This window comes from Bos grunniens, chromosome 17 (genome assembly GCF_055505025.1).
Source record: "Bos grunniens cultivar Pamir isolate PY7600 chromosome 17, Bosgru_T2T1.0, whole genome shotgun sequence".
Classification (NCBI taxonomy): domain Eukaryota; kingdom Metazoa; phylum Chordata; class Mammalia; order Artiodactyla; family Bovidae; genus Bos; species Bos grunniens.
In genome coordinates this window covers 45,559,287-45,574,491 of record NC_141181.1, presented here as the reverse complement: position 1 = coordinate 45,574,491, position 15,205 = coordinate 45,559,287, and the positions used below count along the sequence as shown (strand labels likewise).

Genomic DNA, 15,205 nt, shown 5'->3' with positions numbered 1-15,205 from the left:
ACTTTTTTAAATCTTAAGCACTTTGGAGAGGGTGAACATTAGCTTTATATTGGAAGTAAGTGAAACAAGGATTTAAGTGTCTCTCAACCCACTTCCCTTAGCTTCCCAGGTGGCTCAAGTGGTAAGAAAGTGGCTTGCAATGCAGGAGATGCAGGTTAGATCCCTGGGTCAGGCAGATCCCCTGGAGAAGGAAATGGCAACCCACTCCAGTATTCTTGCCTACAGAATCCCATGGACAGAGGAACCCAGTGGACTACAGTCCATGGGGTCACAAAAGAGACACAGCTGAGGACACATTCCCACTTCATAGACCCTTGATTGTGTTCTAACAACAGCCCACTATTGTTAGAGTGCCTGGAGAGAAGGGGGCTTCTTTAAATGGAATGGCAATCAGGGAAAGCCTCTGGAGGAGGTGACTTTAGAGCTGAAACTAGCATTTGGCCCAAGATTGGGTCAGTGCAAAGGCCCTGTGGCTGGGACAGGTGGAGTGGGGCTGGATAAGGGAAGTGAAGAGGGAAGAAGACAGCATTTCTCTGAGGAGTGTGGCTGAAAAGGAGGAGCAGGACTAAGGGATCCTGGGGTGGCCCAGGTTCCAGACAGGGGTTTGGACAAGGGTGTGGCCAGCACATGGAACTAAGTGAGGGAGAGGACAGCAGGTTGTGGTTAGGAGGCAGGAGGAGCCTGGGCATCATCAGAAGACACACCGAGGTGCTACTTAAAACAGGGACGACTAGAGGGAGAACAGGTTTGCCAGGCTGGGAGAGCAAGAGCTCACAGGATTCCGGAGTTGGGGCCCAGAGGCTTAGAGAAAGCCCCAAGCCCTGGTCCCTGCCCCAGGCCTGGCAGAGGCTTGGGCATGACTTTAAGATGTCCCACAAGGCTCCTGACTGTCTGTCATCCATCAGCAGGGTGGCTGTCCATGTCAGGCTGAGTCACCCACCTGGCAGTATATGAAGGCCTTGGGGCACTCGACTTTGACTTCTGCAGGAACCAGTCTGGCCAGCCGACGGCCCTGAGCCAGCCTGGGTCTCACTCAGGAGCTGCTGACTTCCAGGGCTGAGAAGATGCAGGGTAAAGCTCGGGTCACTGGACGCAGCAGTCACCCACTCCTTCTCCCTCCAGCCTTCGCTGACACTGACTCCTGATGTGTATCCTAGGGCCACACCACCAGCCCCCCAGGGCAGCATCAGTGGGCACAGTGGGAAGCCCCCACACACATCAGCAGTCACTGCCCCTCCCCATCCCCTGCCAGCCACCAATCCTCTTTCTGTCTCCATGGATTTGCCTGTCTGAACATTCCACATAAATGCATACAAGATGCGGCCTTTTGCATCTGGCTTCTTTCACTTCCCAGGATGTTTTCTGGGTTCATCAACTGTAGTGTGTCAGTGCTTCCGTGTGCGGCCTGTGAGAGTCTTAGTTACAGCTTGCAGACTCTCAGTTGTGGCATGTGGGACCTAGTTCCCCACCCAGGGATCAAACCCAGGCCTCCTGCATTGGGAGTGTGGAGTCTTACCCACTGGATCACCAGGGAAGAGCCCCCAGTGCTTCTTTTTAAAATTAACTTTTAAAATTGAGCTATAATTCACACACAATTAAATACTTGTATTTCGGGACCTCCCCAGTGGTCCTGAGACTGTTTACTACAGACTGGGACTCGAACCTATGTGCTGGGACTCGAACCTGGCCAAAACCCAGCTTGGGACTCTAACCCGTGTGGCTAGGGCTCAAACCCAGCCACAACCCAACTCAGTCTTCCAACTGAGATCGCAGACCTGGTTTCAGGACCTAATGAAGCTCTGGTTCTTGATGTTTCATTGCAGAAAGAATTCAGTGAGAGACAAAGTGATAGATAAGACGTGGATTTATTTAGAGACAAACACATTCCACAGACATCTCAGAAGGTGAGTGTGGCCTCGGAATGTGGTGTGGTTAGCTTTTATAAGCTAGGTAATTTCATAGGCTAATGAGTGGGAGGATTATTCCAATCACTTGGGAAAAGGGGGAGATTTCCAGGAATTGGGCCACCACCGAGTTTTTGGTCTTTGATGGTCTTTTTGGCTTTGCAACTGTCATGGCACCTCTGGATGTATCATTTAACTTGCTGATATGTTAGAATGAGCATGTAAAGGATCTAGGTGTAGTCAAAGTTGCCATACAGATCCCATTTGATTCTAATCATTCTATGTTGTGTCCTCGGGCTATGTCATTCTTTCTATGTCATTCTTTGTGTTCTGCCCTCTTCTCTCCTGTATCAGTCCAGTGGTTAAGAATCTGCCTTCCAATGCAGGAGTTACAGGTTTGATCCCTGATTCAACTGAAATTCCATGTGACTCCTGGTCAAAAAAAACGAAAATGTAAGAAACAGAAGCAATATTGTAACAAATTCAATGAAGACTTTAAAAATGGTCAACATCAAAAAATCTTTAAGAAATACTGGCATTTCAAGGCTTGTGAGAACTGTATAAAACCCTATATCTACCACCACCCCAATCACTATAGAACATTTGTCACCTGCAAGGTCCCACCTGTCCTTTCTCAGTCAATCCTCCCAACCCAGACAACCAACAAGTGATCCAGTTTCTGACAGATGAATTCCACACAGGATGAGTCCCTGCAAGAGAAGTCTTCTGTGTCCAGCTCCTCCTGCTATGCATCCAGGGTGTCGAGGTTCACCCACGCAGTTGCGTGGACCAGATGGTTTTTGTCTCCACTCCAGAGTGTGGATATACTCCTCTATGTCTGCCTTCACCTGTTGAGGGACATTTGTTTCCACCTCTGGGCTACTCTGAATAAAGCTGTAATTAACATTTACATTCAGGGACTCTGTGTAAACATCTAGGAGTGGATTGCTGGGTAGTAAGGTACACGCTAGTAAAGTAATGCTCAAAATTCTCCAAGCCAGGCTTCAGCAATACGTGAACTGTGAGTTTCCAGATGTTCAAGCTGGTTTTAGAAAAGGCAGAGGAACCAGAGATCAAATTGCCAACATGCGCTGGATCATCAAAAAAGCAATAGAGTTCCAGAAAAACATCTATTTCTGCTTTATTGACTATGCCAAAGCCTTTGACTGTGTGGATCACAATAAATTGTGGAAAATTCTGAAAGAGATGGGAATACCAGACCACCTGACCTGCTTCTTGAGAAATCTGTATGCAAGTCAGGAAGCAACAGTTAGAACTGGACATGGAACGACAGACTGGTTCCAAATAGGAGAAGGAGTACGTCAAGGCTGCATATTGTCACCCTGCTTATTTAACTTCTATGCAGAGTACATCATGAGAAACGTTGGGCTGGGCTGGAGGAAGCACAAGCTGGAAACAAGATTGCCAGGAGAAATATGAATAACCTCAGATATGCAGATGACACCACCCTTATGGCAGAAAGTGAAGAGGTACTGAAGAGCCTCTTGATGAAAGTGAAAGAGGAGAATGAAAAAGTTGGCTTAAAGCTCAACATTCAGAAAACTAAGATCATGGCATCTGGTCCCATCACTTCATGGGAAATAGATGGGGAAACAGTAGAAACAGTGTCAGACTTTATTTTGGGGGGCTCCAAAATCACTGCAGATGGTGATTGCAGCCATGAAATTAAAAGACGCTTACTCCTTCGAAGGAAAGTTATGACCAACCTAGATAGCATATTCAAAAGCAGAGACATTACTTTGCTAACAAAGGTCTGTCTAGTCAAGACTATGGTTTTTCCTGTTGTCATGTATGGATGTGAGAGTTGGACTGTGAAGAAAGCTGAGCACCGAAGAATTGATGCTTTTGAACTGTGGTGTTGGAGAAGACTCTTGAGAGTCCCTTGGACTGCAAGGAGATCCAACCAGTCATCCTAAAGGAGACCAGACCTGGGTGCTCATTGGAAGGACTGATGCTGAGGCTGAAACTCCAATACTTTGGCCACCTCATGTGAAGAGTTGACTCATTGGAAAGGATCCTGATGCTGGGAGGTATTGGGGACAGGAGGAGAAGGGGACGACAGAGGATGAGATGGCTGGTTGGCATCACCGACTCGATGCACAAGAGTTTGGTTGAACTCCAGGAGTTGGTGGTGGACAGGGAGGCCTGGCGTGCTGTGATTCATGGGGTCGCAAAGAGTCGGACACGACTGAGTGGCTGAACTGAACTGAACTGATGGTAAGTTGATGGCTTCCCCAGTGGCTCCACGGTAAAGAATCCAGCTGCCAGTGTAGGAGATGTGTGTTTGATCCGTGGGTCGGGAAGATCCCCTGGAGAAGAGAATGGCGCCCTTCAGTATTCTTGCCTGGGAAACCCCATGGACAAGGAGCCTGGTGGGCTACAGTCCATGGGGTTGAGAGTCAGACAGGACTGAGCAACTAAAACAGCAAGGTAAGTTTATGTTTAGAGTGTCCTGCCTGGGGGTCACAGGTGTAGCCCTTCCCTCTGGGCTTGGAGCTGGAAGGGATTGGCTGAGAAACTATGGTGGGTGTGGCCTTGTGGTTCACCCAGCTCATTTCAGTTCAGTCGCTCAGTCGTGTCGGACTCTTTGCTGACCCCATGGACCGCAGCACGCCAGACTTCCCTATCTATCACCAACTCCTCGAGTTTACTCAAACTCACGTCCATTGAGTCTTTGATGCCATCCAACCATCTCATCCTCTGTCGTCTCCGTTCCCTTCTCCTCCTGCCTTCAATCTTTCCCAGCATCAGGGTCTTTTCAAATGAGTCAGTTCTTTGCATCAGGTGGCCAAAGAATTGGAGTTTCAGCTTCAACATCAGTCCTTCCAATAAATATTCAGGACGAATTTCCTTTAGGATGGACTGGTTGGATTTCCTTGCAGTCCAAGGGACTCTCAAGAGTCTTCTCCAACACCACAGTTCAAAAGCATCAATTCTTCGGTGCTCAGCCTTCTTCACAGTCCAACTCTCACATCCATACATGACTACTGGAAAAACCACAGCTTTGACTAGACAAACCTTTGTTGGCAAAGTAATGTCTCTGCTTTTTAATATGCTGTCTAGGTTGTTCACAACTTTTCTTCCAAGGAGTAAGCGTCTTTTAATTTCATGGCCGCAATCACCATCTGCAGTGATTTTGGAGCCCAGAAAAAGTCAGCCACTGTCTCCACTGTTTCCCCATCTATTTCCCATGAAGTGATGGGACTGGATGCCATGATCTTAGTTTTCTGAATGTTGAGCTTTAAGCCAACTTTTTCACTCTCCTCTTTCACTTTCATCAAGAGACTCTTAAGTTCTTCTTCGTGGTGTTCTTCTTCGTGGTGTCACCTGTATATCTGAGATTATTGATATTTCTCCTGGCAATCTTGATTCCAGCTTGTGCTTCATCCAGCCCAGAGTTTCTCATGATGTACTCTGCATGTAAGTTAAATGAGCAGCGTGACAGTACACAGCCATGACGTACTCCTTTGCCTATTTGGAACCAGTCTGCTGTTCCATGTCCCAGGGGCCCCTTCAAATTCCCATCCTGCCCAACACTAAGCTTAGAACCAACACTGGCACCAGGGCAAAAGCCGTTCTGCCCTGCTGATGTTTAAACAAAGTCTGAAGCCCCTGAGGTGAGCCTAAGCCCTGGAAGCTTTGCTTAATATCCCCTAGGGGAGGACAAAGATCTTTCCTGGATGAGATCACTCGATCTCCCTTCAGCAGTGTGCTCTCTTGGCTGGAATTAGCTTGGATAGGCAGGGAGGTGGTGGCATTCTAGGGAACTCCTCTTGAGGAAGCTGGCTACATTGTTCTAATTAATCCTCTTTATTATCCTGGGTGAGATAATCCAGGCTCAGAGGACCTAGGTGGCTACCCCAGTCTCCACCCTGTGCCTGGAGGGGACCCACCCAGGCAACGTCATCAGTTCAGTTGTCCAACCCATGGTTGGGGGAAGGATCAGGGCTAGAGGAGGAGGAGGGCCTCCCACACACCATCAGCAAGTAGTGTTTCAGTGGAATTTGAGGAGCACATTCATTTGTGGGCATCACGGACTGGGGTGATACAGACAGAAACTCCTAGGTTTTGCTTGTAACCTCTACCACTCTTTGGAAAAATGACCCAAAGTGTCAGTAATGACTTCACCATGCTCTTTTGTGGTCCTGTTGGAGCATCAGTGAAGGATTACTTAATTCAAGGCCAGGGTCACCAAACTCATTTTGTAAAGGGCCAGATGGCAAATATGGCTTTGCGGGTCATGCAGTCATCTTTGCAGCTACTTAGCTTTCCAGGTACAGCTTGGAAGCAGCCAGACAATAAATAAGCAAGTGGGTGTGGCTTAGTAAATAAAGTAAATAAACTTTATTTACTAAGGTAGGCAATTAATCTCCACAAAGTATAAAAAAAAACTACAACTCAAACAATCCAATTAGAAACTGGTCAAAGGACTTGAGTAGGCATTTCTCCAAAGAAGATAAACAAACGGCCAATAAGCACATAAGATGCTCAACATCACTAATCATTAAGGAAATGCAAATAAAAACCACAGTGACGAACCACAATCACTAGGACAGCTATTTTTAAAAAAGCAGAAAACAATAAGTGTTGGTGAGGATGTGGAGAGATTGTGATTGCTGATGGGAATGTAAAATGGTGCAGCTTCAGTGAAAACCAGCATGGTGGCTCCTCAAAATACTAAAAATAGAATTACTAGTAATCCCACTTCTGGGTATATAGCTAAAAGAATTGAAAACAGGATCTGGAAGAGACACATACATACTCATCATATTCGTAGCCACAGTATCCACAATGGCTAAAATGTGGAAGCAACCCAAGTGTCCATCAATGGATGAGTGGATAAACAAAATGTAGCATATGCATACAATGGGGTATTATTCAGCCTTTAAAAAGAAGGGAATTCGAACACACACTACAACACGGATGAAACTTTTGGACATTGCTGCTGCTGCTGCTAAGTCCCTTCAGTCGTGTCCAACTTTGTGCGACCCCAGAGACAGCAGCCCAACCAGGCTTCCCCGTCCCTGGGATTCTCAAGGCATTATGCTAAGGAAAATAAGGCAGATGTTAAAAGACTGTAGGATTCCAGTTTGATGAAGTACCTAGAACTGTCAAATCCACAGTGACAGAAAGTGGGATGGTGGGTGCCAGAGGTGTTAGTGGGTTTTTGCGGGGTGGCACATTAGTGTTTAATGGGAATAGAATTTCAGTTTGGGAAGATGAAAAAGTTCTGGAGATGATGGTGGTGATGGCTGCACAATGATATGAATTGTAAACTTAAAAATGGTTAAGATGGCAAATTTTAAGTTATGTATATTTCTTAACTATTAAAAAATAATAAGAAAGAAAAACACAAGAGGAGGGCTGGATTTGGCCCCTTAGACCATAAGTTTGCAATCCTTGTTGCAGGGGTTCTGCACCTGTGTTTACCTATCTGTTGACTATAGATTGAAAGCTAAGGATCTGTGACATTATCTCCAAGTTAACTTGCAGGTTTCTGTCAAACAGAAGATAAACAATTTCTCTGAAATAGAAAAGATAATCAAAGGTTAAGGTTTTACCCTGGGAAACAATAACCAGTTCTGAATGTGACTGATCCATCTTATTCTAACATTCTTTTCAAATCCCTGTAAATAACCAATTCCTCAAATTTCCCCCAGGAACCATTTTCCTATCTGGTTGCTTCCCTTATTATTGAATTAACTAAACGTCTAGCCCACTTTTTGTGCCCCATTCATGTAAGAGTTTTAACTTCTTGAAAATTACACTGGTGAAGTCACAATGACACGAGCCCTCCATCTGTTTTAAGGCACACGGTCCCCTCTCCCCTCTCCTGGGACAGACACTACTAATCAATCACAGAACTCTTAAGAACTCTGAAGCTTAAGGCTGTGAGGAGCTGCCATCAGTCCCTTTGAAATAACACCTGTTCACTATTCCTTTCACAGAAGGTGGCACCTGTACTGGAGCCCTGTCTGGGTAGGCAGGTGGCACCTCTATGGAAGGTGATGTGTTTTGTGTGTTGAGTAAGCAAGTAGGAGGCGGTCTTCATTCTTTCAGCAAATTTCTTTACTGATTGCTGGGCACTGAGCTGAGCACTGGAGGTCAAAGATGAGCAGGATTTAATCCTTGCCTTTGGAGGTTTGGGGGGCTTCCCTGGTGGCTTAGATGGTAAAGAATCTGCCTGCAAAGCAGGAGACCCAGGTTCAACCCCTGGGTCAGGAAGATTCCCCTGGAGAAAGGAATGGCTACCCACTCCAATATTCTTGCCTGGAGAATTCCATGGACAAAGGAGCCTGATGGGCTACAGTCCATGGGGTCACAAAGAGTTGGACATGACTGAGCGAGTTTCACTTTTGGAGGTTTGGAGACCTACAAGGATGAGGAGCAAGGGCTTGCAGTGGAGAGGCACCAATTCCTTATACCATAGGAGTCTACCTCCAAAAGGTTGACATGGGCATGAATTACTTCCTGTAAAGAGTATTGCCTGCATAATGCAAGGATAGCCGATTCTCACTGTTCAAGGTACTGGGAATGAAAACTGTCACCTGCCACATCCTTCAGTAAACAAAGGGTGTTGCAGCCATCAAGCCATCACATTACAGCTGCCCGGATGGGGCACTCTGAGGCAACTTGGGCTGAAATGCACAGGATACAGGCCCCAGATTGCTGGGGTGCACATGAAAGGAATGATTTCAATGAGCTCAGTCTTTGTGTCTTCCTATACACAGAAAAGTGCTAAATTCCTTAAGTCGAGATATCTGGTTTTCCTTAATGAACACTAATCTTTTGATGTTCCAACTACCTGGTCTTTGTTGCAAGTCTCCTATGTATCCTGGCTCCCCCTTTGCCTCTTTGGAGTGGTCCACTCTCAGAGTTATCTGAGATGCCATGTCCTAGGCTTAAGTCCTCAGTTTTGTTCTTCAAATAAAGCATAACTCTCAAATTTTAGGTTGTGCATTTTTTTCAGTTGACAGTACCTATGCTCTATGATGGTGCCACCAGTACCGAATTAACAGATTCGGAATCTGCTCCAGGAAAAATACAGAGTTAGGCTCCTGCCACCCTCCAGTCACATTTTTGCCAACTGTTCAATCCATCATGGTGTCTTTATGTGAGTTTTTGTTCTTATTTGATACAGGCGGTTGATTCATTAATATCGTTACATTTTGAACAGCGAAATCACCAAGAAAAAGCACAAAGATTCAAGGAGTGCGGCCCTAAGTAGTTCACACGACACCTGTTTGCAATGTGAGCGCTGCCAACACAAGGCGGTCACCTCCCTCACTCTCATGAGGGCATGAGGGCCTCAGGAGACTCAAATGTTTTATCCGTAAAAGCATATAAGTATGGATTTGAAAGTTATAAAAAAAAGTTAATGAATAGGCAAATTTGCAAATATGGAATCTGAATAATGAGGACTGACTCGGCACAGACCATGGTGGTCATGTCCCACAGAGGAGGGTGGCAGCCTGAGCCACTGAGCAGGGCCCAAGGCCATGGGGATCAAGCATATGTAGCCTCCCCACTTTTCCTCCCTCAAGGGCTTAGAAAACTTTTCCAGATGCATATTCCATCTCATCTGCCCCCTCCTAACTTCTACCCCATCAATTCATAAGTTAAGAGTAAAGATCTCCTTCCCAGGGTGGGTGGACTCCCTCTAGCAATCTTAGCCCCTCCTGTCTGCCCTGCTCATTCTTTTCACTTTCCTGGGTTGAAATTTTACAACTCCTTCTGCAGTCATTGCTCATCTTGTTTCCCAATCCCAACCACTGAACAGCAAGGTCTTGGGCTTCCCTGGTGGCTCAGTGGTAAAGAATCCACCTGCCAATGCAGGAGACATGGGTTCCATCCTTGGTCTGGAATGATCCCACATGCCTCAGAGCAACTAAACCCATATGCCACAACTACCAACCCTGTACTTTAGAGCCCAGGATCCACAGCTACTGAACCTATGCACTGCAGCCACTGAAGCCTGAGCACCTAGAGCCCATGCTCGGCAACAGGAGAAGCCACTGCAATGAGAAGCTGTCACACCCACTGCAACTACAGAATAGGCCCGGCTCACCACGACTAGAGAAAAGCCTACATGAAGCAACGAAGACCCAGCACAGCCAAAAATAAAATAAATAAATAAAATTATATATTTTTAAAAAGGAAGGCCTTGAAGGAGGGGATTCTCTCTTTTTGTCCTGTGGCGACTCCTGGCATTAAATAGTCATTGAATGAAGTGGGGGGATGGATGAGGAGATAAGGGCAGGCTGTGGCTGACCCGTAGCTCTGCAATACCTGGTCCTTGGAAAACAAAGATGACCTATTGTCCAGCTCTGATAGCCTCTGGCCCCAGTCCAGGGTAGACAGCCCGCATGTCCTGAGGCTTGGAGTGGGGTTTCTCCTTGAGTGGCCTGGGAGCCTGCCCCTCAGAACTGCATCCCCACAGGCTGATGCAACCATCCAGGGCTATTACTGAAGATTGGGAGTGGCAGCAGAAATTGTTGAAGATTCTGCATTTCCAAAAGCAATACTTGAAGGTGATAAGAGCAATTCACACTGTACTCAAGGCGTAAGGTGAAAAGGACTTACTCTTCCCAAAGCAACTGCTGTTAAAAGTTTCTCCTGTGAGAATCCAGACTCTTGTCGGCTGTGTGACTTTTGAGCCTACTACCTAACTTCTCTGGGCCTTAAATGTTCTCATCTGTAAAACAGGGATTTAATAGTAAGTACCTCATGGAATCGCTGTGAAGAATAAATGTATTAATATATAAAAAGACAATAGCCTGGCATATGGTAACCAATAGTTAGCTGTTATAAATTATACAATGTACTGTACATACATACATATAGTTCTAAGTACCCTATAACTGTAGGTGCTCAGTCGCTTTCATGTCTGACTCTGTGTGACCCCGTGGAGTATAGCCAGTCAGGCTCCTCTGGCCAAGGAGTTTTCCAGGCAAGAATATTGGAGCAGGTAGCCATTTCCTATTCCAGGGGATCTCCCGACCAAGGGATGGAACTTGCATCTCTTTCGTCTTCTGCACTGGCAGGCGGATTCTTTACCACTGTCCCACCTAGAAAGCCCTCTATATATGTATACAAATATATGTATACATTTGTAGGTATTGTATACACATCTCCTTCTCCAGTGACTTTCTAAAATGACAATGACCAGTTCATTGTTCGAAATCTTGCTTTCATTGAATTACATACTTTGGAGCACTTTTTTTTTTTTTTTTTGCCGAGATCCATAGTATGTGGAATCTTCCCCAAGAAGGGATTAAACCCCTGTAGCGGAAGGGTAGAGTCTTAACCACTGAACCACCAGGGAAGTCCTGGAGCACTTTTTATCTGACCACTTCTGCCTTTAAGAATCTGCTGTGTATTATTCCATAAAAAAGATGCATCAGAATTGACCTAACCTTTAGGACTTCTGGGCTATTTCTTCGGTTTGGTGCAGTTTTGGGGAAAAGTTTTTAACTATTGAGCACAATTTTAAATGCTTAACCTGCAATGCAGTAGTTGTTTTTCGAAGAATTTATTCTATCCAATCCCCAGCCCTGGGGTACGCAGTCGCCAGGTATTAATGGCGACTATGGCAAATGTGCACCGCTAGGGTGCACAGACAAAGGACGTAGTGCAAGGCAGCTGGAGGAGAACTGGCTGGAGGACCAACCTTGGCCTATGACCAGGCTTGTAGCTCCCATGCCATTACCAAGGGGGAGGGCCCGTTATTGTCCCCGCCTAACCATCCGATAGGTCCCGCCCCTAATAGGACCCGCCCACTATGGCCCCGCCCCACAACCGGCGCCACCACCTACTAAGCGCGGCCACTGGCCAGGCCCCGCCCCTCCCAGGCCAGGCACGCACCAGTCCCCGCCCCTTCCTGGGCAGACCCGCCCCCAGGCTCCGCCCCACCCGGCGCTCAATGCGCTTGCGCGGGCGTCTCAGGCTCCGGGCCCCGGCGGCAGCGGCTCTTTTGTTTCCCCGCCGGAGCCCGAGTCGGATCCGAAGCTAGGGTCCGAGCCCGGGTCAAGATCGGGTTGGAGTCGAATCGCGTCCGCATCCCGGGCTGCCCGATGGGGTGCGCCCCCTGCCTACCGCCCCCGGTCTGTGCCGTCGCCTGAGCCCCGGCCTGCCTGGCCCCGTCCGCGCCATGGAGCCCGGCCGCGGCGGCCTGGAGGCCGTGGGCAAGTTCGAGTTCTCGCGCAAGGACCTGATTGGGCACGGCGCTTTCGCTGTGGTCTTCAAGGGGCGCCACCGCGAGGTGAGGGGCAGGCGAGCCCGGGCAGAGCCCTGGCGAGGGCGGCCCCCCCGCCCCGGGGGCCCCCCACATTCCGCTCCAGGGACCCCCTTATTCTTACCGCTGGGCACCCCCCGTCCCCACCTCCACATCCCGGAGACCTCTTCATCCCGCCGGGGGCCCCACATGTACATAGCCAGGCGTCCCCTCATCTCCACCCCACAGCCCCGGGACCATATCCCTCATACACTCCTGACCGGTCATCTCCAGGGACCTGCCAGGTGCTTACCTGGCTTGGGCAAGGCCTTCAAGGGGTTGCCAGGTTCTCGGCACTTGAGGGACACCCACGCTTCGTTTTCAGAAACACGACCTGGAGGTCGCCGTCAAGTGCATTAATAAGAAGAATCTCGCCAAGTCTCAGACTCTCCTAGGGAAGGAAATAAAAATCCTCAAGGTGAGCCGACACCAGAAGCCAGAGGGGCGAGGGTGGTGGGTGAGTCCACCTCACTCACCGGAAACTTGGCTTTCTGTCCTAGGAATTGAAACATGAAAACATCGTGGCTTTGTACGACTTTCAGGTAAGGCTTGGGGCTGTGGTTGTGGTGGGGAGGGGGTGTGCTCCCCCCAGGCTGGCCCCAGCTTAGCTTCAGGCCCTGGTGGCTCCCGTTCCCAGGCCAGCTAACTGCTGGAGACCCTGTTAGGAGTAGATTGTTCTAGGCCAGCATCTCCTGTTGGGGGAAGGAGCTGGGCACCCCTATGTGTTGGATGGGTGTTGGAGGCCTGATGGGACCTTAGAGACCCCACCCTCAGTCCAGTTCTTGTGTCTGGGCTTCCTCTGGGCATGTTAGGAGAGCTCCCACCTTCCCTGGCACCCCAATTGCCACGGGCACCAGCACTTTTCCACCGAGGGAGGTCTGGCTACTGTGTGGCCCTCCAGAGGTGTCGGACCCAGTGGTCCCGAAGGTGAGTCCTGTCCCCAGCCCAGGCCCAGGGTTATCCTGCCGGCCTGGACCACCTGTCTGGGCCGACCGATTGTTTGTTGACATTACTCCAGTGGCCTGGCATTGGCCAGTGTCTCCCTGCGTCAGACTGGGGGAGGGGAGGAGCCAAGGGAGATTCCTTCTTGCTGGCAGTTGGGGCCAGCCACCCAGGCAGGAGGCAGGAGGGAGGCGGGCACCCAGCTGATGAGGCCACCCCAGGCCTAGCTGGCCCAGAAAGCTGAGGCCAGCTTCCCTCAGTGCCCCTGGCCTGTGGGCCTGGCGGTGGGGCCCAGCCTTGGCCCGGGTCTGAGACCCTGGAGACCCAGTTTGGGACCGAGGAACCTGAGGCAGCAAATCTGAGGGCCAAAGTGCTGACTAATGGTTTTGAAACCTGTTTACTGAGGCCACGGGACCAGCCCCTGGCTGAGGGGAAGTTCCCAGCCCGACTGTGTTTTGGTGGCCTCCTCCCTCCTGCCCTGTCCTCTCCCTCCCCCTTCAGAGCTGGGCTGTGGCCTTGGGTGCTGTGGCATGACATGAGGTGACTTGGGGAGGGCCCACGTCCAATGTGACAGCGAGAGCCAGTGCCTGGAAGCTGTGTCCTGGGGCTAAGAGGGCGGCCCCCTGTCTCCTCCTCTTCTTCCTCCTCTCCCACTCTTCCCTACCCGCCCCCGCTTCAGACACACACATATATACACACTTCTCTCCCTTCTTCCCATCCTGGCTGGGCCACACACCTGGTTGTGGGCAGTGCCACTTCCTCCAGGGCTGGCAATGCTATGGCTTCCCCTGTGTGGAGGAAGTGCTTAAGGGCCAGCCAGCCTCTCATTTCCAGGCTCCTCACCTGGGGCTCTGTGCTTTCAGCCCTCGGAGTGTAAGGTGGTTCCCCAAGTCCTTAGACACCAGTCTGAAACATGCTTTGTTTAGTTGCTAAGTCGTATCCAACTCTTGTGATCATATGGACTGTAGCCCGCCAGGTTGCATGTCCATGGTATTTCCCAGGCAAGAATACTGGAGTGGGTTGCCATTACCTTCTCCACTGAGACACCCATGGGACCCAGGAAATCATGGCTTTAAAAAACAATTAATGATTTGACTTAAAAATGAAGAAGCAGTACAAAAGGGGTGTGGAAAAAGGTGACTCCACCACCCCTGTCCCAGTGAGCCCCATCTCCCCCAGAGGGTCTCTCTGGGATCAGGATACATCCTCATGGACCTTTTTGCTGCCACACCATCCACTGTTCTTCTATGGTATTTTTCGCTTAAGTGTGTGTTTTGGAGAAAGTCTATGTCACTCCACATTAACTGTCTCAGTCCTGAGGTGAGAAATGACACCCCCTCTCCTTCCAGGAGAATTATCCCCCATTCCTTCTGCAAGATTCAGAGCCCAGGCTCTGAAGCTAGGTGACCTAGTTCCAGTCCTGGTTCTGCCACTTAAACTAGCTGTGTGTCCTTGGACCAATATCTTAATTTCTCTGTGCCTCCATCTCTTTCTCTGTAAAACAGAGTCTGGAGTTGTTTGGTTGAAACTGTGTGTCTTAGTGTTGTTGATGATCGTGGCTGTGGGTATTATTTGCAGCTGTGGGCGTTCATGGCCCCATATTCCACAGGTGACCTCACCAATCCGCCGCTGATGGAACATGGGGTTATTCTGGGATTCTGACATGTCAGCAGTGTGGTGGTGACTCTCCTTGATTCACCTTTGCCATGTGTATGTGTCTGCAGGGTGGATTCCTAGAAGTAAGAGGATGCGTATTTTAGTTGGGAACAGTTGCCAGATTGTGGTCCATTGAGGATGGACCGTGGACACAGCAGTGGTACCTGTGAGAGGGCCTGTCTCCCCACATCGTTGCCAGGAGATCTGTTATCAGAGTTTCATCTTGGCCACTCTGAGTGGTGGAAAATGGTGTCTCGTATGGTTTTGTTTTTCACTTTTGAGTGAGGCTCAGCATCTCTCCTTGTGCACAGGAACACTAGGAATGCCTCCTGCCCAGGGATGTATTCCTGTAGGTCTTATGATTCCCAAGGCTGGACAGCATGGTGTTGAATGGCATGGGCCCTGTGCC

At 49.1% G+C, this 15,205-nt stretch overlaps 1 protein-coding gene and 1 long non-coding RNA gene across 10 annotated transcripts in view; one reads left to right on the top strand and one right to left on the bottom strand.

Moving 5' to 3' along the window:
• Positions 1-1,846: 1,846 nt before the first annotated feature.
• On the bottom strand, positions 1,847-12,590 carry LOC147355283 (uncharacterized). The gene is made up of 3 exons (XR_015144405.1): positions 12,452-12,590; positions 10,509-10,620; positions 1,847-2,336 (listed from the first exon to the last, which is right to left on the bottom strand). It is a non-coding gene; the product is annotated as an uncharacterized LOC147355283 (long non-coding RNA).
• ULK1 (unc-51 like autophagy activating kinase 1) overlaps positions 11,824-15,205 on the top strand; it is a 22,972-nt gene continuing 19,590 nt past the window's right edge. For 7 of the 9 annotated variants that reach the window (XM_086347211.1, XM_086347209.1, XM_086347206.1 and 4 more), the window contains exons 1-3: positions 11,824-12,186; positions 12,524-12,616; positions 12,699-12,740. In XM_086347211.1, the coding sequence (XP_086203337.1) occupies positions 12,076-12,186; positions 12,524-12,616; positions 12,699-12,740 (246 nt within the window). In that variant the 5' untranslated portion in view covers positions 11,824-12,075. Of the gene's footprint in view, positions 12,187-12,523; positions 12,617-12,698; positions 12,741-13,010; positions 13,126-15,205 lie in introns of all 9 variants that reach the window. The other 2 variants (XM_086347213.1, XM_086347212.1) reach the window with 1 other exon arrangement.